This window comes from Patella vulgata, chromosome 2 (assembly GCF_932274485.2).
Source record: "Patella vulgata chromosome 2, xgPatVulg1.2, whole genome shotgun sequence".
Lineage (NCBI taxonomy): Eukaryota > Metazoa > Mollusca > Gastropoda > Patellidae > Patella > Patella vulgata.
Window position 1 is genome coordinate 9,910,387 of NC_065880.2, and position 20,228 is coordinate 9,930,614.

The window sequence follows — 20,228 nt, forward strand, 5'->3', positions numbered from 1 at the left end:
TTTATTTTCTATATTTAATATTATACAATTTAATAAAAGACTATAATAATATTGCATGTATAATAAAATGGTGTAAATTCATGTATGAAATATACAATATCAATAATCCATGCTGCCTTTCATTATAAATATTATTAAAACAAAGATGAGCATTAATTTATTAGAATTGTTTAGACCACACCCATCTAATTGATTACTAATCAGAATTTCCATTAACATGAGGAAATTATAAGAATATCCTGGCAAATGAAATGAAATTGGGTTTAATGTCCTAATGTCCTACTCCAACTAGGCTAATGAAGAAGGGCATACGCCATACGCTGTGCTATGAGGGAAATTTTGCCCGGAAGGCGGCGCTACGGCCTACTCTTATATCAAATTTGAACAGTCAAGGGATCTTTTACCATGCCGGAAAATCTGGAAGAAGTTTCTCGGCCAATGCAGGGATTGAACACCTGACCTCCAAGCTAGCGAGCCGGCGTCTTACCCACTGAGCCATCATGACCCCCCCCCCCCATTTCCTGACAAGCATATTGACATACAAATTACAAATTGAAGTACACTTTAGATCATAAGGTCTTTCATTGATTCAGTGTTGTTTTCATCCCAAAATTGTGTTTGACAACAACTACATTACTACTAAACCATGTTGGTCCCAAAATGTGTTAAGTGGACGTTAAACACCATTTATATCTCTCTTGGGCCTTAATAGTATTGAAATAAAATCAAACCATATGTTAGTCCCAAAAATGATCTAGTTTGTGTCGAGTGGATGTTAACCACCACTTCTCTGTCTAAATCACAATGGATGTTATTTTTTCCGTTTTAAACGTTTAGCTTCTGTGTCGAAGTCTTCTTTTGTTAAACTATAACCCCAGTGTAATAAGGTCTGTCGTACGACCGGGGATACCCCTATATTATCATACCCACATCCACTATTAACACATTTAGAGATCAAATTATTCTTCCATCTTCCTGTCTTTCCCGCACATCGCAACCAGCGACCAATCTGTCTTTCATCATCTGGGGTTCGTCTTCCTTGATAAAATCTGAAATTGTGAAATCAAATGTTAGTTTTTACTTTCCCTGAATATGTTACCATTTTATACACCCACATGTAGTCGTATATTGTCGTCTATCATGCACAATTTTTTGTGAACACTCTACAGACATTTTGATATTATGACAGACACTGAACTAATCAAGATGATCATAATCCATGAAGTATAGTTCACTGTGTCTGCTATGACGGTTCTTGAATTCAAACTGTCGAGGATTCTGAAACATGCATACCACTGGACCTCAGTGTCATGAAGGGTATATTTTCTTATACATTCCTTAAATCCGAATATCTAGATTATGGCGGGTTCGTCCCGGCTTTGAGCTTTTATGCCGAACGAGAGGAGATATTGAAATGGAATAGTGAATGTCAAGAGTTCAACAATTATCTCAACACTAAAAATGAACTTATCAAGTACTGATTACTATTGCGCTGACATGAAATTGTTGCATTCTATTCAATAGACAACAACAGAAATTAAAAAAGCCTCAGAGTAAAGGAATAACTACTAATCATTGATAAGGATGTTGTTTATATAATATATAGTCAACAGTAGTAATTAAAAAAAGCCTCAGAGTAAAGAGATAACTACTAATCATTGATAAGGATGATGTTTATATAATATACCTACATGCAAATATCATTGAATACATGCAAATATCATTGAATACAAGCAAATATCATTGAATACAGTCATTGAACAACCTATGGTTGTATTCAATAGCTTGGACACGTACTAATTTTGTCCAGAATGACGTCATTTTCAGAATTACGTCAAACTGTAATGACGTCAACACTAGCAACCACAATTTTTGTAAGAAAAAAGAAAGGAAAAAGGGCGGAACCTCTGATGAATTTTAACGTTATTGGTGATTTTGTTATTGATAATCTGTACAGAACAGTGTATTCTGAGATTTGCATGTAGTCATAGAATAAAAACAACATCCTTATTCTCTTGAATATATACTATTCAAAAAAAGTAGGGGATATTTGATTTTGGGGCCATAATACTAAAATATGCAAATGACTACGAAAAAAGTCACTATAGAACCTAACAGAAGAAACATTTCCAGTTGCATGTGACGCCCAAACGCACCAATAGCTACCGCATGGAATGCATGTGATGCTTGGGATCATCATGGGGGTCCAACCCAAGATTTGCACGACTCTGACTTTGAATGTTACAGTCATTGTGGCATTGAATTCCAGGGTGGAAACATCAGTTTAATTGTTTTAGTGACCAGAAAACAAATTTTGATATGCGTCGGCTTGCCCAAAATGAAAGGTTACATGCCCTTGGCATGCTACAGATCGGCACAACACAGGCGGTTGTGGCGCGGACGATGAATGTTTCTCAGTCTGTCATAAGCAGGCTATGGTCCAGATACCGTGATACACAATCTGTACAGGACAGACCACGCTCAGGTCGACCAAGGGCGACAACTCAAGCCCAGGATCGATTTATCCGTACCTTGGCCTTGAGAAATCGTGTCATCACAGCAAATCAGATCAGCGCTCGTCTTCAAACAGACACTGGTGTGAGAGTGAGTGGCCAGACGATTCGGAATCGACTGCATAGGGGTCACCTTCGCGCCCGACGTCCTCGCGTGATCCCTTGTTTGAGAGATCATCACATTCAGGCAAGACGTCGTTGGTGTAGGGATTGTCAACACTGGGATAATTGACGCTGGAGCAATGTGATGTTTTCAGATGAGTCAAGGTTCACTGTTGATTTTTTGGACAGACGTAGGAGGGTGTGGCGTCGTCGAAACGAGCGCTTCCAAGACGTTAACGTCATCAGACATGATCGATTTGGGGGTGGTTCTGTTATGGTGTGGGGAGGCATCACTGTTGCTGGAAGAACGGCTTTACATGTTGTTGCAGGGCGTGTTACAGGCCAGTACTACCGGGACAACATCTTGGCAGTCCATGTTGTGCCGTTCGCACGACGTCATGGCCGCCGTTTCATCTTCCAGGATGACAACGCAAGATGTCACAGGGCCAGGATCGTTACAGGTTACCTCCAACAACAGAACATCACCACATTACCTTGGCCAGCACTGAGTCCCGACCTCTCCCCCATCGAGCATGTCTGGGACATGCTTGGACGTCCTGCCAATGTCCAAGAACTTGCTGCTGCGTTGCAACAGGAATGGGACAATCTGGACCAAAATGACCTTAGACGTCTCATTAGGAGTATGCCACGTCGGATCAATGCTTGTTTGGCAAACAGAGGAGGATTTACCCGTTACTGACTTGGTTGTGATGCTGTGGTAACTTTGCTGTTTGACCCCGGGTATCATTTTACCCTTATAATGGTCAGTCTGTGCCTTACTTAGTCTAACGATCATTTGGAATAAATCGATGAATGTGAACTTCATTTCATTTTGTCATTTGTTTCTTCGTCAGTTTCATTAGGTGACTTTAATAACACTTAAAAATCAAATATCCCCTACTTTTTTTGAATAGTATATAACCTATATATATTATACCTACCTACAATACCATTGGAACCAACCATATGGATCCTGTTTATGTATCCAACCAGACGTCTCCCACATCTCCAGGCTACCTCCACATTTTACACCATATTTATTCACGGACTCATCATATTTACTACACGCTACCTATTGTTATAAAACATACTATATTTACTACACGTTACTACATGCTACCTATTGTTATAAACCATATCATATTTACAACACGCAACCTGTTGTTATAAACCATATCATATTTACAACACACAACCTGTTGTTATAAAACATATCATATCTATTAACCGATTATCATATTTACTACAAGCGATCTACTGTTATAATATATAAAATATTTACTACACACAACCTACGATATATATTTTGAGCGGAAAACTGTCTTCATGAGCCCAGTTCGGAACATAACAGTAGGACATTAAACCCCATTTGATTTCATGGATGCGAACAAGTTGCCAAGGGTTAAAACCCTGTATCATTTACCAAGGTTTCGAGGATGTTCGATTGTCTGTCCACAACATCCTGAATGAAATCGAGAGACATGGAATTCAGTCCTGCCACTTTTTTCAGTTCTGACAATGGTGGTGGTGTGAGTAGAATCGCGAAAATTAATCACAACGAATTTGTTTCAGCTGTCATGGTTGGTTGAAATATTTTCTGATGCAGTCTGATCCCCATTTTCACCTGATTGTATTTTTTGGATTGGGACAACATGCAACGAAGGGGTGATAATTTTGCCCAGACAGTGGCTCTATAAAATTCAACGTATATGGGGAAATCAGAGAAAGTTGGTTTAACGTCAACTTGATACAAACTAGGTTATTTCGGGACTAACATATGGTTCTATGTTATTTCAATAATTTGCTTGTGTAGGGGTCTTTAGCAGTGTGAGGAAAAAGGATAGGAGGCCCTGGAGAAAATCCACAAGGTTGGACATACGACCCAACACTTTGTCATGTGCAAGCGGGGACTCAAAACCACGCCATTTGACGCAATGCCTGACCTTATGTTCCAACATGCTTTTTGGGTAAATGAGAAATGTTAACATTCAACATATTTTTTTTAGATATTTACACGTGATAATTCATGAGAACCATTATTACAACTGTCTACAAGAAGCCACGAAAACACAAACCACGATTGCATTTGTATGGTACTGTAACACAGGGAACCACGGTGACTCAGTCAGTAGGGCATTGGTTCGCTAACCTGGAGGTTCCTGCACTGGCCGATAAAGTTCATCAGGATTTTCGAGCTAGGTTCCTTCTTGTCAGTGATGCAGGACGAAGGGTCTGGCAAGGGAAATGTACAGTCATTTGGATGGGACGAAAAACCGAGTTCCTGTGTACACATTGAGGTGTGCGTAAAAGATCCCTAGGCAGTTGGAATTTGATATAAGAGTAGTGCCGTTGTCCGGGCAAAATTTTTCTCCTAGCACACTGTATGGCGTATGCCCGTCTTCATTAGCCAAGTCAGAGCAGAACAGTAGAACCTTTAACCCCATTTCATTTCATCACCAGCAACACCAAGTAAACTGTCCACAACAGGAGAAGTAAATGCTAGTGACAACCAGATAGACCACACGGACCGTACACTGACTTTTTATGAAGGCTTCTTGTGGAATTTTATGATATTTTACAATCAAATTTTGTGATTATTTTATGTTGTTTCTTATCAAAATTTATGATATTTTTATAATGTTTTTATCATTATCAAATATTATGATTTCTTTTATATAACTGCACTGAAAGGGTAAAAATCAGTCAATGTAAATTATACCTGAGAACCAATATTTAAGCCTTTTAACCAATCACTGGGTAATTCTTTCCAAACTTCAGATGAATACTTTTTACCTGATAATAAAATAACAATAGTTTATTACATAAATAATAATAAACATTAAAGATACATTATGGGAGACTCGATAACGAGCTGGCAGTTCGCCCTATAATAGTTAAAAACTAAATAATGTAAAGGCAATTTGCTGAAAATTTCATTCAAATTGATCCACTATGAACTGAGAACTAAGCGTTTGAAATTTCTGCCTAGCCTCTATCATCATTACTAAAGTCAGTACGATAAACAGCATAGTCTTGTGTATCAATTTAATCGTTTAATCATGAAGGAAAGTTATGCAGTAAATCGGCTCATAATCCACTTAAGATCGCAGGCTAGCAATGCCATCTAGAGTTGATTATGGTCTAATTAATAATTTAGATAAGAAAGACCTGCAATAGGCAGATTTATCTCTTGCATAATGTATGTTTAAGTGAGAATGGTGGTTTCAATGCCCCACTTATATGTGACAAGGAGTTGGGTTGCATGTCCAAACTCTTTTGTTACATGTATCTCTGGTATGGGTCTGGGTCCATCAGTTTCCTCCCACAAAGACCCCAATACCCAAGTGAATTGAAAAAAAATTGAATGATATATTAGTCACGAAATGACGTAGTTTGCGTCGAGTAGTTGTTAAACACTGTTTCTCTCTCCCTAAATCCAAGATGGATGATATTTGTGTGGACAGAAACCTACCTGTAACACTAGATTTGATTGGACGGAAATAAGTACCACCAAAACTACCAGCCTGTAAAACTTCTTTTGGGGTCAGATTCGGACGGAATTCCTTAAAATCTTCAAATATTAGTTCCCCCTTGTTATTTCTCGTGCATGGTTTGGCTGTAAATACCAGTTTATCTGGAGACTAAAATATAAAATTTTATACATAATCAAAATTTCTTCCTGCTTTAGCAAGAGCGAGAACGAGAAATGAGGTTTAATGTCCACTTGATACAAACTAGGTCATTTCAGGACTAACACATGGTTCAATTTCATTTCAGTAATTTGCTTGCACGTATGGGTCTTTAGCAGTGGGAGGAAACCGGAGGATCCGGAGAAAACCCATGAGGTTGGACAGGTGACCCTCCTCCTTGTCATGTACAGCCGAGGAATCGAAAACATGCCAGTTGACTCAATGACAGACCTTATGGTTCAACGTGCACATGCTAAACATTCTGATATCCATGTCATCGGTATTGATTTGTGCACCCACAAGTAAAGAAGATAAACCTTTCTACCCGGAAAAGGATCAAGCTGTTGCAAAAATAAAAAAAAAAATCTTAAAAAAAACCCCAAAAAATCTGACCTACCGACCCTTTTCCTTGGCCTTTCCAGGCCTCGAAATGTTTAAAAAAAGCTACCTGTCGCTTGCGACAGGTAGCTTTTCTTCATACCTGTCGCTTCAGTAAATAACCTGTCACTCTCAATTATCAAACTCAAAGACTAATCACATCACACATATCCATACATGTAGGTACACACACACGTGGTTAGGTCTTTGACCTACATTGCTCTATATAAATATCGTAATATGAAACCATTTTATTTCTTCGACATCGGATTGCCTAAAAGTTCTTGAAAGTCGGCAAATCTGCTTTGGCTCAGCGACTCGAAGATTCGTACAATTCTATCATCCGTATCCACGTGAATTCCGCAAAGTATCATGGTACCCCACTTCCGTACTAAATCAAATACTTCACAGTTGAGTTGTAGAATTCAGATTTTAAAATATCCGTAATAAATTGAATATCAAAACATAAATCACACCTGTGCATGGCATCGTATTTACATGTACCGCGTGCGAAGGACAGATAACGCCACCTGGAATTCCCTTCTCACATATCCGGGCTATATTTACGCTACAAATTATATTTATATATGAAATATTTTTCCGACCTGATTTTTTGATTTTGTCAAATTGTCTTATAAATTATTCATAGCCTTTATTTATGGAAATTGTTTAAAACTTTTTAAATGATTAAATACACCAAGCAACGAGCCGTGTGCATTTCCATTCCAACCACTACTATATTTACTGTGGTGTCGTTACGGTAGAATTATTTCAGGTGACTTGGGGGTGCGTTTTAATTTTTTTTAGATACAATACTCCATAATGCTATAAACTAGTGTCAAGCAGATGAAAACAAGCGTAGATGGTGTGAAATTCATTGATATAAAATTGTCTACTTCCAAACTGTGTGAGTAACTGTAGCCTACGACAGAGCGAAATGTAAACACTGCAAATGGCGGCTTTTCGCTGTATTTCTGTTCTTACTTCTTGCATTTAGAAACAAATAATTAAATGTACGTGACGTGGACGTGAGTATTGTGGTCAATTTACTGAACATCAAGTAAAATTGAGTCCACCTGTCGCTTGCGACAGGTAGTTTTATTTGCTACCTGTCAGACGAAAAAATCGCCTGTCGGCGACAAGTAGACAGGCGAACATTTCGAGCCATGCCTTCCTAGACCAATGAAGATGAAACCTCTGTATGCAACAGTGGCGTGCCTTGTTAGCAGGCCTGGAAATAACGGTTTTAGATGTATCTTACAAAATGTCTGGCACTAATTTGCTACGTGATTGATGAAATAGTACCTGACAATTTCAACTTAGTGCCGGACATGTATTAATATCAATAAAAAACACAAATCAGTGCCGGACCAAATGACTGGCACCAGAGATTATGTGCCTGAATCTGTGCCTGACATAATTGTCACAGACAGGTGCCTTATTTCCAGGCTTGCTTGTTAGCATAATTTTTCCTTCAATTGAAAGTTGATGTCTAAATTACATGTATTTACAAGATAATTTGTGTGATTCGCAAGGAAATAAGCCTTGTTACACCAAGATCAAAAATCTCTGGCCTACCTCAAAATTTGTATCCTCATCAATCAATTTAGGATAATGTTTAGGTGAAGCTTTCGAAGTTTCTTCATTTTTCATGTCATCAATGGCAGCTTTAGTCTTTTTCTTTATTTCGGTTTTCTTGACAACTTTTTCTTTCTGTTTTTTTATTGTGGGTTTCGGTTTGTCTGCCCCTGTTGTTGATTTACTTGATTTGTTCCTTGTTTTAGCCATTTCAACTTTCTCTTGAAACCTGTAAGTGTAAGGTAGGATAAATTTAATTAAAAAAATTTTTTTAAAAATCTAAAATGTTTTTGGAGAGTAGGGGATATTTGATTTTTAAGTGTTATTAAAGTCACCTAATGAAACTGACGAAGAAACAAATGACAAAATGAAATGAAGTTCACATTCATCGATTTATTCCAAATGATCGTTAGACTAAGTAAGGCACAGACTGACAATTATAAGGGTAAAATGATACCCGGGGTCAAACAGCAAAGTTACCACAGCATCACAACCAAGTCAGTAACGGGTAAATCCTCCTCTGTTTGCCAAACAAGCATTGATCCGACGTGGCATACTCCTAATGAGACGTCTAAGGTCATTTTGGTCCAGATTGTCCCATTCCTGTTGCAACGCACCAGCAAGTTCTTGGACATTGGCAGGACGTTGTTGACGTTGACGTAACCTCTGTCCAAGCATGTCCCAGACATGCTCGATGGGGGAGAGGTCGGGACTCAGTGCTGGCCAAGGTAATGTGGTGATGTTCTGTTGTTGGAGGTAACCTGTAACGATCCTGGCCCTGTGACATCTTGCGTTGTCATCCTGGAAGATGAAACGGCGGCCATGACGTCGTGCGAACGGCACAACATGGACTGCCAAGATGTTGTCCCGGTAGTACTGGCCTGTAACACGCCCTGCGCCAACATGTAAAGCCGTTCTTCCAGCAACAGTGATGCCTCCCCACACCATAACAGAACCACCCCCAAATCGATCATGTCTGATGACGTTAACGTCTTGGAAGCGCTCGTTTCGACGACGCCACACCCTCCTACATGTACGTCTGTCCAAAAAATCAACGGTGAACCTTGACTCATCTGAAAACATCACATTGCTCCAGCGTCGATTATCCCAGTGTTGACGATCCCTACACCAACGACGTCTTGCCTGAATGTGATGATCTCTCAAACAAGGGATCACGCGAGGACGTCGGGCGCGAAGGTGACCCCTATGCAGTCGATTCCGAATCTTCTGGCCACTCACTCTCACACCAGTGTCTGTTTGAAGACGAGCGCTGATCTGATTTGCTGTGATGACACGATTTCTCAAGGCCAAGGTACGGATAAATCGATCCTGGGCTTGAGTTGTCGCCCTTGGTCGACCTGAGCGTGGTCTGTCCTGTACAGATTGTGTATCACGGTATCTGGACCATAGCCTGCTTATGACAGACTGAGAAACATTCATCGTCCGCGCCACAACCGCCTGTGTTGTGCCGATCTGTAGCATGCCAAGGGCACATAACCTTTCATTTTGGGTAAGCCGACGCATATCAAAATTTGTTTTCTGGTCACTAAAACAATTAAACTGATGTTTCCACCCTGGAATTCAATGCCACAATGACTGTAACATTCAAAGTCAGAGTCGTGCAAATCTTGGGTTGGACACCCATGATGATCCCAAGCATCACCTGCATTCCATGCGGTAGCTATTGGTGCGTTTGGGCGTCACATGTTACTGGAAATGTTTCTTCTGTTAGGTTCTATAGTGACTTTTTTCGTAGTCATTTGCATATTTTAGTATTATGCCCCCAAAATCAAATATCCCCTACTTTTTTTGAATGGTATATATAATTCCAAAAACTAACAGTGTAATTTTGACTTTTATTATACAAATATTGAAATAAAACAATTCTATCGAAAAAAAGTAAAGATAAAAATATAGTGAAAGCCTAAGTTTAGTACCTTAAGTAGGATTGTAATCGGGTTCGTAAAGAAAACCTTCCCGACCCCAGGATTTGCATAGTCTCATTCGTCTGATCTATAGAAATGGGACATGAGAAACACAAAAAAAGGAGGCTTCGCGGGGGCTATTGCACTTTCGTACCTCTACCAGTTCCCGTAGTCGTAGGTACTTGAAATTTTCAGAGCATGTTAAGGGGGGCTAGCAATGACCACACACCAAATTTCAGCCGAATCGATCAGTAGCTTTTTATTTTACCGACCTTTTAATTTCTAACGAGAGAGAACTTCATCCGTTTGACGCCATTTGCTTTGTTCACTATTTAGACTCGAATAACAAGTCATTGCTAGTCCCCCTTAACACCCTCTGAAAATTTCAAGTACCTACGACCACGGGAACTGGTAGAGGTACGAAAGTGCAATAGCGCCTCGCGCATCTGTTTTAACGTACAACTGTCAATGTTGTATGGTCTTTCCCTCGTCTACTAAAAATACCTACAAGTATCAATGCAGACAAAGCTCCCACTTGCCGCCCTTTCTCCCAGCTTAAAAAAACAAACAAAAACAATCACAAATCTACGGAAGGTTGAAGGGAGACAACTCTATTTAGTAAGACTTATAATACACGTGTATTTCCGGTGTCAAAGAGCCGAGTCGCCGACGTAAACAAATAATATTATTTCAGAGAAAATACTATCTTTATTAGTAAACCACGGTACAATCTATGTAGAATATTGTTTCTTGAAAATCAATTTTATTACGACAATTAGTTTATTACAGTTGTCAATGCAGAAAACAGTCGATATCGAAAACAAAACATCAAAAATAAGGACAGTCATTTCTTTGGAAAAACAAAGTTTTTGTAGTTTCGGATGTTTCAGCTGCTAGCCGTTCTGCTGAGCCTGTCTGTTCTGAATATATGTTTTTCATCAACAATAAGTTCAACAAAGTTATCACTCTTCAATTGGATTAGACCGCAAATTTGTATGGATTTCATTTTTAAGTTATGATAATGATTTATATCAACTTCATCAAGCACTGAACCAACTTATGTCAACGACAGAATAATGAGTGGTAGAAAAAGAAATACAGTTACAAAAAGGTTAAAATAATAACATTTTATAACATTCGTAGCCTTGACATAGTAGTGCGGTCTTCCTGCACTTACTATTAGCCATCTTGTCGTGATTTTGTAGTGCTTTTTTGTTTTTTTCTTCAATTTGACTAAACCGCTGCATCGGTTATGTTTCATAATTCAGATTTAATGAATAAAAATATTGTTTAAAAAAAAAAAAAAAAAAAAAATATTAGACTAACAAAATTTGAGACAAATCTGACGAGCCATTGTTAAGGTGTACAGTGTGCACATTGCAAATTTACCCATGTTTGAAAAAATATATACATTGTTAAAAATTTTAGTGAAAAATGTAAAATTTGAGTCATTTTGCGGATTTGTGTGTTAATCAAAGTATGTCTATCTATGTTTTGATATTAGGTAAGACTAAAGATTACTTACAACCAGTTCATGTATAATTTATTTCTTGGTGAGAGAGATAAACCTTTTATTCAAGCAAATTACCTCCTTTTACGAGAATTTATTGCCATAAATCTGTTGAAATTTTGTTGTTTTATTTTGAGATATTTTTACCTTTAAGGAATATTGAGAACTTAACAGATGACAAAACAAAAGCAAAGAAACAGAAACATTCAACCTGTGTTGTGTCATCATCAGTGTTTTATCTAGGTGCAGGCTTAAGTGTAGTTGTCTCCCTTGCACTGTTTATCTATCTAATATATAGAGATGAGAATGAGTTTGAAACACTAGTACCAGCAACAAGTAAAGTTAAAAGATCCTTCTATCAACTTCCATGTTCTAATGATTACCAGCTAGAAAAATTTGAAGGTTTGTTGTTGATTAATTGTTAGAACTTAGCAGGGATGTAATATTTAGTGTGTGTGAGTGAGTGAGAGAGAGAGAGAAAGATAGAGAGATGGGGTTTAACTCCACTTGTGTAAGTGAGTGAATCAGAGAGAGTGATAGAGAGATGGGTTTAACGTCCACTTGACACAAACTAGGTCATTTCGAGACTAACACATAGATCAATTTTATTCCAATAATTCACTTGTGTGTAGGGGTTTTTAACAGTGGGAGCAAACCGGAGTGGTTTTGATTCCCCAGTTGTACGTGACAAGTAGTAGGATCGCCTGTCCAACCTTGTGGGTTTTCTCTGGGTCCTCCGGTTTACTCCCACTGTTAAATATTCATACAAGGAAGCGAATTATTAAAATAAAATTGAACCATATGTTAGTCCCGAAATGACCTAGTTTGTGTCGAATGGACTTTAAATCTCATTTCTCTCTCTCTTTAGCCAAAAGGTCGACCATGATTTTGCAGTGTTAGTTTCTTAGGTTTAGATTAACAACATTTTAAAGGCCTTTTCGTTTTGTTTCCGAATTTTAAAGTTTGTTATAGGCTTAGTTAATAAAACATACATATTTAAATACATAAAACAACATTTTACTCTAGAATTTTATAAATTTAAAACGTAAATATAATAGATAGTAAAAATCAAAATGGTGGAAAACACAGTCGCAATAACAAATCCTCCAGCGAAATATAAATCTAAAGTTTGTGAAAACTTTGGGTTTTTAAAAGGTGACACAACGAAAGTTGTTTGTAGAATATGCAAAAGTATTCTAAAATATTGTGGTAATACAACCAATCTCAGCACTCATTCGACAAGATCGACACCATAGTAGCGACTATTTAATTTCATGTTATTCAAACAGAGTTTACATTACTAAATAGTTATCAAGTTTATTTATTTCCTGGTTTTAGTAACTTCATTCTGTTGGATTAGACGAAAAAGAAACCCATTGAGATCAGTTTAATGGACTGATATTTTATATTTCAGCATGTAAACCTAAAACATGTGGTCGTGTTGTTATGGATGATCTGATTGATGAAGATGATGCTCTTCATCTTTTGAGGTAAATAATGTAATCATGTAATCATTTATGTAATCATTACAAAGTAATTCGACCATAACTTACGCTAGTATTGATCGATTTTAATCATTTTTGGACTGTTATACATGGTGATAAGGTATACAGACAACTCATCTGAAAGACAACTCATCCCAATATAAGACAACTCATCCCAAGTTAGAAGACAACTCATCCCAAGTTAGAAGACAACTCATCCCAAGATAAAAGACAACTCATCCCAACTTTACATAATGCTATACTTACTATCTACTTTTCGACCTAACTGGGGGTAATAATTGATTTTCTAATGCTGAGTGAGCTGATTTTTGGATGGCGCTCCCCCTGGGAAAATATGTTTGTGCCCCCCTGTAAATTGGGTTCCACCAATATAACTTGATCAGTGTGGTAGTCAAATTATGTAAAATTAAGAAAGTAATTGAATAAATTTTCCCCTTTTTTTTATTTATGTTGGTGTGAGCATCGGACCTCATGATGCTGTTTTTTTATTTTCAGTGTTGCCAAGAAAGGTCTTGCACTTGGTGGGTCAAGTGGAGGGGTAAGAATAATTTCCATTGACTAATTTAAATGTTGTTGACATTTATTGAATTATTGAAATAAAATTCAATCATATGTTAGTCCCAAAATGACCTAGTTTGTGTCGAGTGGATGTTAAACCGCATTTCTTTTTCTCTCTTTCTCTCTATTCAATAATTCACTTGCACGTAGGGGTCTTTAGCTGTTGGTGGAAACTGGCCGGAGGACCCGGAGAAAACCCACGCAGTTGTTACATACAAGAGAGGAATCGAAACCACGCCACTTGACTCAATGACAGACCTTATGATCTAATGTGCATGCATTTTACCTTTTGGCCACAAAGACCCCATAATTACTAATCGCCTATCTAAGAAGTTTTTATATAGTCATTTGTAGTATCGTACATCGTAGACCTTGTCAATTGATTCAAAATATACATGTTCCTTTGTTTGTTTTTCAGGCATCTATTTTAGATCTTCATTCTGGTGCCTTATCCAAAGACAATGCCTTTATAAATATTTACAAGTAAGGATTGAAAATATTATTAATTTACAATAAATTTTATCGACATAATGTAGAATGTAGACATGGGCTGTAATTGTTACAGATGTCCAGACTTTCACTTTCACTGTTTGATTTACTAAAAACGATAACTTTAACTCTGTCTGTTGTGATTGGCGCTGGCTCGCTATCCTGCAGGTCGGGTGTTCGATCCCTGCATTGGCCGAGAAAGTTCATCGGGATTTTCCGACGTGGTTTCCCTCTTGTCAGTGGTGCAGAACGGAGGGCCTGGCAAGGAAAGCTGTCTAGTCCTTCGGATGAGACGAAAAACCGAGGTCCCGTGTATAGATTGGAATGCACGTAAAAGATCCCTTGGCAGTTGGAATTCGATATAAGAGTAGGCGATAGTGCCGCTGTCCGGGCAAAATTTCCCTCATAGCACACTGTATGGCGTATGCCCGTCTTCATTAGCCCAGTATAGGAGCAGAACAGTAGGACGTTAAACCCCATTTCATTTCATTTCTATCATTTTATAATAAAAATTGGTGTCAAACGAGATGTTGAATGTCTCTGTTTAAAAAGCTCAATGTGTATGTATATACGCCAAAATGACGATAGAGACCATGCGGGAAGGGGGGGGGGGGAGATACATTGTGTCAGGGACCTGGCAAACCCCCTCCTGCAAAAATTCCTGGATCCGCCCCAACCTAATAGAACCTTGAAATCTTTATGGTTTGAGGATTTGTGTTATTATTTCAGTGTTATAAAATCAGAAGATATAGATTTATTATCAATACAAGATTTTAATATATACAGGTTAGTCACAAATTATAACTCTTACTTTATTTAGTTTAAACAATATTTTAGGGGGATTCGATGGCCGAATGGTTAGCATCGAAGAAACGACCACTGTCAAGATTGGTCGCATTATTTCTGTTACGTCTTTTTTGTATTCCTGATTGTTTTTAAATTTGAGTGAAGTCTGTGTCACTACAGGCCTGGGACTGTACAGCGCAGTGGACGCTTATGGCTAGCCCCCGGATCCATTCACTTGATTTGATATTTGTTTATTTGGTGCAATGTCTATTTTCTGTCTTATCTTGTAGATTTTTGTTTTGCGTGTAGTGCGGTCCTCCTGCACTTCTGTCATTGAGTCATCTGGCATGGTTTTGATTCCCAGGTTGTGCGTGAGAACGAGTAGGGTCGTCTGTCCAACCTCATGGGTTTTCTATGGCTCCTCTGGTTTCTACCAACTGTGCAAGCTAATTATTGAAATACAATTGAACCATATGTTAGTCCAGAAATTACCTGGTTTGTGTGGAGTGGACGTTAAACTCCATTTCTCTCTCTCTCTCTTTGAACAACAGCCAAAGCCTATATGCTTTCTTTCCACTTTTATGTTATTGTTCTACATAGTTTAAAATTGAAAAATTATATGGAGCCACGATGGCGAAGTGTAAGACGACAGCTGTTTAGTCGTTCGGATGGTACAAAAAACCAAGGTCCCGTGTATTCGTTGGCATGCACCTAAAAGATCCCTTGTCAGCTGTCTAGTCATTGGGATGGTAAAAAAAACCTGAGGACCCGTGTACACATTGGAGTGTATGTCAAAGATCCCTTGGCAGTTGTAATTAAATATAAGAGTAGACTGTAATGCTACTATTCGGGCTAAAATTCACTCATAGAACACTGTATGGCGTATGCCTGTCTTCATTAGCCCAGTTCAAGCAGAACAGTAGGACAGAAACCCCATTTCATTGAAAAAATATGTTTATGAAAGATAAATACACATAAAGATAACGATTAAACCCAGGATTCAGGTAAAAAAATAAACACAACTTTTACTTCGTTATTCTGATATAAAATGGGGTTTAATGGCCTACTTGTTTACATCAATGGGGCTAATGGAAGACGGATGCAGAGTTGCTTCCCATAAAAATGGCAAGAAGTTAAAAATAGGTCATTTTTATAGGCCGAGATTGAAATGCGGTCGTATATTGTCGTCAGAGGCATAGCAGTGAAATACATATTGGGGTGGTCCGCAAATGAAATTATATAAAATGTTGACAATCTGTGACGCTGGAGGCACGAGGCTGCACAGTAGCCGATGTAACGCAAAAGAGAGAGTGTGGGGGAGGGTTTAGGGGGCCACTCCCAATAAACAAATTTTCTTCTGTAAACACTGTTTTAGCATATTTTACGGGGTTAAACTAAAACATCACACCAACATATTGGGATATGTACAGGTTTTATACAGATAGAATCTTATCTAATCCTAATAATCGTTGTAAATAAATATGAGTTAGGGCCTACTATGTAAATTGGGGGGGGGGGGCACGTATATTCAGACCACCCAGAAAAATAATTGGTGGGGGGGGGGGCGGACCCCCCATGTGTGAGGCACATGATAGACGTCGCCCCCATCTGTGGGTCAGAACTAGAACTCAAACAAATTCTAATAATTTTCTGATATTTATGTAGATTTTAGTCTACTATCAATGTTTGATTACTGACGAAAGAAAAAATAGCTGCTGTGGGTGTATGGTTCGTTGCCTGGCCACCTATCTTTTTTCTCTTTTATTTTCATGGCTGGATGAATTTCTGTTTTGAATTTTAGGAAAGTGAAGAATCAGATACATAAAGCCATAGCAAGAGAATTTAACATTCCACAAGATAAACTATATTTAACAAAACCAACGTTTTTTTCGCGTATGAATATGAAAGAACCAAGTACTATTCATGATGAATATTGGCATGCACATGTTGATAAGGTAACTAGTATTATAATCCTTTGTCGAAAACGGACCATGTGCATCCATATCTCTGTTTTTGTTTTTGAGGGAATATCTCAGAAACTGTTCAAGATATCTTTATAAAATGAAATGAAATGGGGTTTAACGTTTAGAGACATGATTAAAAAAAGCCTTGGGGGGATTGTTGTATCGAAACAAGTTTATAAATAATAGTATCTTGACCCCGAATTATAATAATATTTACTGCAAATCTGTCAAATTATATTTTGATTTTCTTAGGGAGCAATGTTCCATTTGGGAATTCTACAATTCCCTGGTTGTACGTGACAAGGAGTTGGGTCGCTTGTCCAACCTTGTGGGTTTTCTCTGTTCATACGGTTTCCTTCCACTGCTAAAGACCCCCTACGCGCAAGTGACTTATTGAAATAAAATTGAACCATATGTTAGTGCCGAAATGACCTAGTTTGTGTCAAGTGGAGGTTTATAATCCCCATATCTCTCTCTCTCTTTCTCTCTCTCTCTCCATTTGGGAATTCGTAAAAGAAACCCTGGATGCTATTAAACTGACTTTTCTGGTTTGTTTTCAGGAGACGTATGGTTCGTTCCATTACACATCATTATTATATTTATCTACATACGAACAAGATTTCACTGGTGGACGATTTATATTTATAGATGAAAACAGTAATAAAACCATTGAACCCAGACTAGGTAAGTCTAGATGAGACAAAAACATTGAAATACATACTAGGTAAGGCAGTTGAACTAAGACTAGGTGAGGCTAAAACAGTTGAACCAAAACTACGTAAGACTAAAACAGTTGAACCTAGACTAGGTAAGACTACAGCAGTCTAACCAAGACTAGATGGGACTGAACAGTTGAACCAAGACCTTGTGAGACTAGTTGAGACTAAAGCAGTTGAATCAAGACTACATGTAGGTGAGACTAGTTGAATCAAGACTAGGTGAGACTAAATCAGTTGAATCAAGACTAGGTGAGACTAACATAGGGTTAAATCACACTGTTTTCAGTTGCCAAGATTAGACATGTCGGTCTCCGAAATTAAATCCTGGTTGTCAGTCACGATGGCTCGGTGAGTAGGACTCTTGACTCACTAACCAGGTAGTCCTGAGTTAGATCCTGGTGTTGGCCCAGAAGGTTCCTGAAGATTTTCCAGCCTGGTTCCCCCTTGTCAGTGGTGCAGGGCCTGGCAAAGACAAATGGCGTAGTCATTTGGATGGTATGGAAAACTTAGCTCCTGTGTATGAATGCATGGCTTCTGTAATCTGCAAAAACCTAGTAAGTCAACTTTTGGTGAAAATTGAGTTAGACCCATATTTGGATTTAGTATATAATATAGGGTTTTCTCCTTCACTGAAAAGGCTTTCCAACCTTGTGGGTTTTCTCTGGGTCCTCTAGTTTCCCCCCACTGCTAAAGACCCCTATGCGCAAGCGAATTATTGAACTAAAATTGAACCATGTGTTAGTCCCGAAATGACCTAGTTGGTGTTGAGTGGAGGTTAAACCCCATCTCTGTCTCTCTCTCTCTCTCTCTCTGAAAAGGCTTCTAATTATCCTCATCTAAAAAGCCAAAATAAAATTTGTTTTATATTCAGTAGCTTAATCCTGAAACAAAACAATTTTCCTTTGTTTTCTCAAATTTGCATTCAACAGATTTACAAGGTTTTTGCAGATTACAGGAGATGGGTGTTGCCAACAAAATCTTGACAGTTGGTATCAGGGCTCACACTGTCGATCGCCATTGCCGCCAATTGCGATAAAAATATAATTTTCGCGATAAAATATTCAATCTGGCGAATTATTTGGCGATAACTTTTTCCTGTATGGCGATTCTTTTTTAACCATGGTGATACTTTTTTCTTGCCACAAAGCTTTGATTTCCACGCCATGCATACCCGTTACAGTCTATTGCGCTTGGCTGAGTCAGTTATCAATCAATTAGGTGCCATTAATGGAGATATCTTTTGTCTCTTGATCAATCTCGGATTAGTGTTGATTAGTATTTACAGTACGAGTAGTAATAAACTAATTAAGAGACAAAAGATTTAATTATTTGTCTTCAAATACGAATCGGTGGCTTTTTGACTGTTTCTATATATTCAAAATGGCGGACACTAATACTCGCTCGATTTGTTTGGGATTATTGAATTATGACGTCTGTTTTATCTTTTTCTTACTCCTGTTGCCCGTATCGTTAATAAATGAAGCCAGGTTTGTTGTTACAGTTTATAATTACGTATACATGTATATTCTTTGGGTTGTCGAAAGTCAGTTATCATCAAATCACATGTCATGGCCCGTGTTGAAGCGGTATCAACTTCTACAATAGGTCTGCATGTAGGCTACCTCAAAAGTTCGCGACAGAGAAAAATTTCAAAAAAGAAAAATCTTAAAGGGGCATTATGGAAGATTATAGATAAACAAATACACAGTAATTTAATGTTACTAAGTAACGGAAAAGTGGTTAACCCAGATGTTGAAAAAGCTTCTGCAAAGCAGAGAAGAATATTGTAAATTGTAATAGGCCTATCAAAGGAATATTGTATGTTCTTATGTAAAAAAAAAAAGAAGAAAATACTGAAAAAATCTAATAGATATTTGTTCTTTATTTTGGCGGAGAAAATATATGGCTAATAAATTCAAATGAAAAATTGGCGGAAAAAAAATGAAACCCAGAGTGAGCACTGGTTGGTATTCGATCTAGAGTATTCAGAAACACTACTGTGATGGATTAGATTTATCCATAATTCCTATTTTATTCTAAAAAATAACCTATTCTAAAAATGACCTATTCTAAAAATAACCTATTCTAAAAATAACCTATTACCAGTTGATATATAGCTGTTAATTAATTCTTTTATCTAATTTCAGGTCGTGTATCATTTTTTACATCAGGATCAGAGAATTTACATCGTGTAGAAAGATTAAAGGATGGTGTTAGATACGCTATAACTGTTTCCTTCACATGTGATCCTAGACAAGCTATTCAAGATCCTTCTTATAAATAAAATATACGTTTTTACTTTAAACAACCCCCATACATTTGTTCTTATTTACTGGAAGGGGGGAGGCGGGGGCGCACGCAAATGGTTAGCATGTGCGCACTGCATCATAAGGTCATGTCATTTAAGTCAACTGGCATGGTTTGATTCCCGATAGTTCATGGTCCTCCCACTGCTAAAGACCCCTACGCGCAAGCGAATTATTAAAATAAAATTGAACCATATGTTAGTCCC

At 37.9% G+C, this 20,228-nt stretch overlaps 2 protein-coding genes across 4 annotated transcripts; one reads left to right on the forward strand and one right to left on the reverse strand.

Moving 5' to 3' along the window:
* LOC126812244 (uncharacterized) lies at positions 1–10,789 on the reverse strand. Of its 3 annotated transcripts, none has more exons than XM_050538534.1 (6): positions 10,694–10,789; positions 8,261–8,489; positions 6,088–6,256; positions 5,335–5,408; positions 3,557–3,687; positions 1–1,049 (listed from the first exon to the last, which is right to left on the reverse strand). In XM_050538534.1, the coding sequence occupies exons 2-6, from the start codon at positions 8,468–8,470 to the stop codon at positions 812–814; spliced, it is 822 nt and encodes a 273-aa protein (XP_050394491.1). In that variant the 5' UTR covers positions 8,471–8,489; positions 10,694–10,789; the 3' UTR covers positions 1–811. The 3 variants fall into 3 exon arrangements, with proteins under 3 accessions (XP_050394491.1, XP_050394492.1, XP_050394490.1); XM_050538535.2 differs by lacking the exon at positions 10,694–10,789 and adding an exon at positions 10,458–10,542; XM_050538533.2 differs by lacking the exon at positions 10,694–10,789 and adding an exon at positions 10,198–10,302.
* LOC126812241 (2-oxoglutarate and iron-dependent oxygenase domain-containing protein 3) lies at positions 10,700–20,024 on the forward strand. Its single transcript, XM_050538531.2, has 9 exons — positions 10,700–11,296; positions 11,850–12,097; positions 13,110–13,185; positions 13,696–13,738; positions 14,177–14,241; positions 14,977–15,033; positions 16,835–16,988; positions 17,558–17,681; positions 19,864–20,024. The coding sequence occupies exons 1-9, from the start codon at positions 11,262–11,264 to the stop codon at positions 19,998–20,000; spliced, it is 939 nt and encodes a 312-aa protein (XP_050394488.1). The 5' UTR covers positions 10,700–11,261; the 3' UTR covers positions 20,001–20,024.
* The last annotated feature ends 204 nt before the right edge of the window (positions 20,025–20,228 follow it).

What these genes read in the sequence shown, in the direction of transcription:
- LOC126812244 (XM_050538533.2), bottom strand. Translation starts at nt 10,256, where the DNA reads ATGCAAATCCTGGGGTCGGGAAGGTTTTCTTTACGAACCCGATTACAA. An exon ending in CGATTACAATCCTACTTAAG is followed by an intron (nt 8,490 to 10,197) that starts GTACTAAACTTA and finishes TTACACTTACAG; the next exon opens with GTTTCAAGAGAAAGTTGAAA. An exon ending in TGGTTCCAATGGTATTGTAG is followed by an intron (nt 1,050 to 3,556) that starts GTAGGTATAATA and finishes TCACAATTTCAG; the next exon opens with ATTTTATCAAGGAAGACGAA.
- LOC126812241 (XM_050538531.2), top strand. Translation starts at nt 11,262, where the DNA reads ATGAGTGGTAGAAAAAGAAATACAGTTACAAAAAG. An exon ending in AGAAATACAGTTACAAAAAG is followed by an intron (nt 11,297 to 11,849) that starts GTTAAAATAATA and finishes TTTACCTTTAAG; the next exon opens with GAATATTGAGAACTTAACAG. An exon ending in GCCTTTATAAATATTTACAA is followed by an intron (nt 14,242 to 14,976) that starts GTAAGGATTGAA and finishes TTATTATTTCAG; the next exon opens with TGTTATAAAATCAGAAGATA.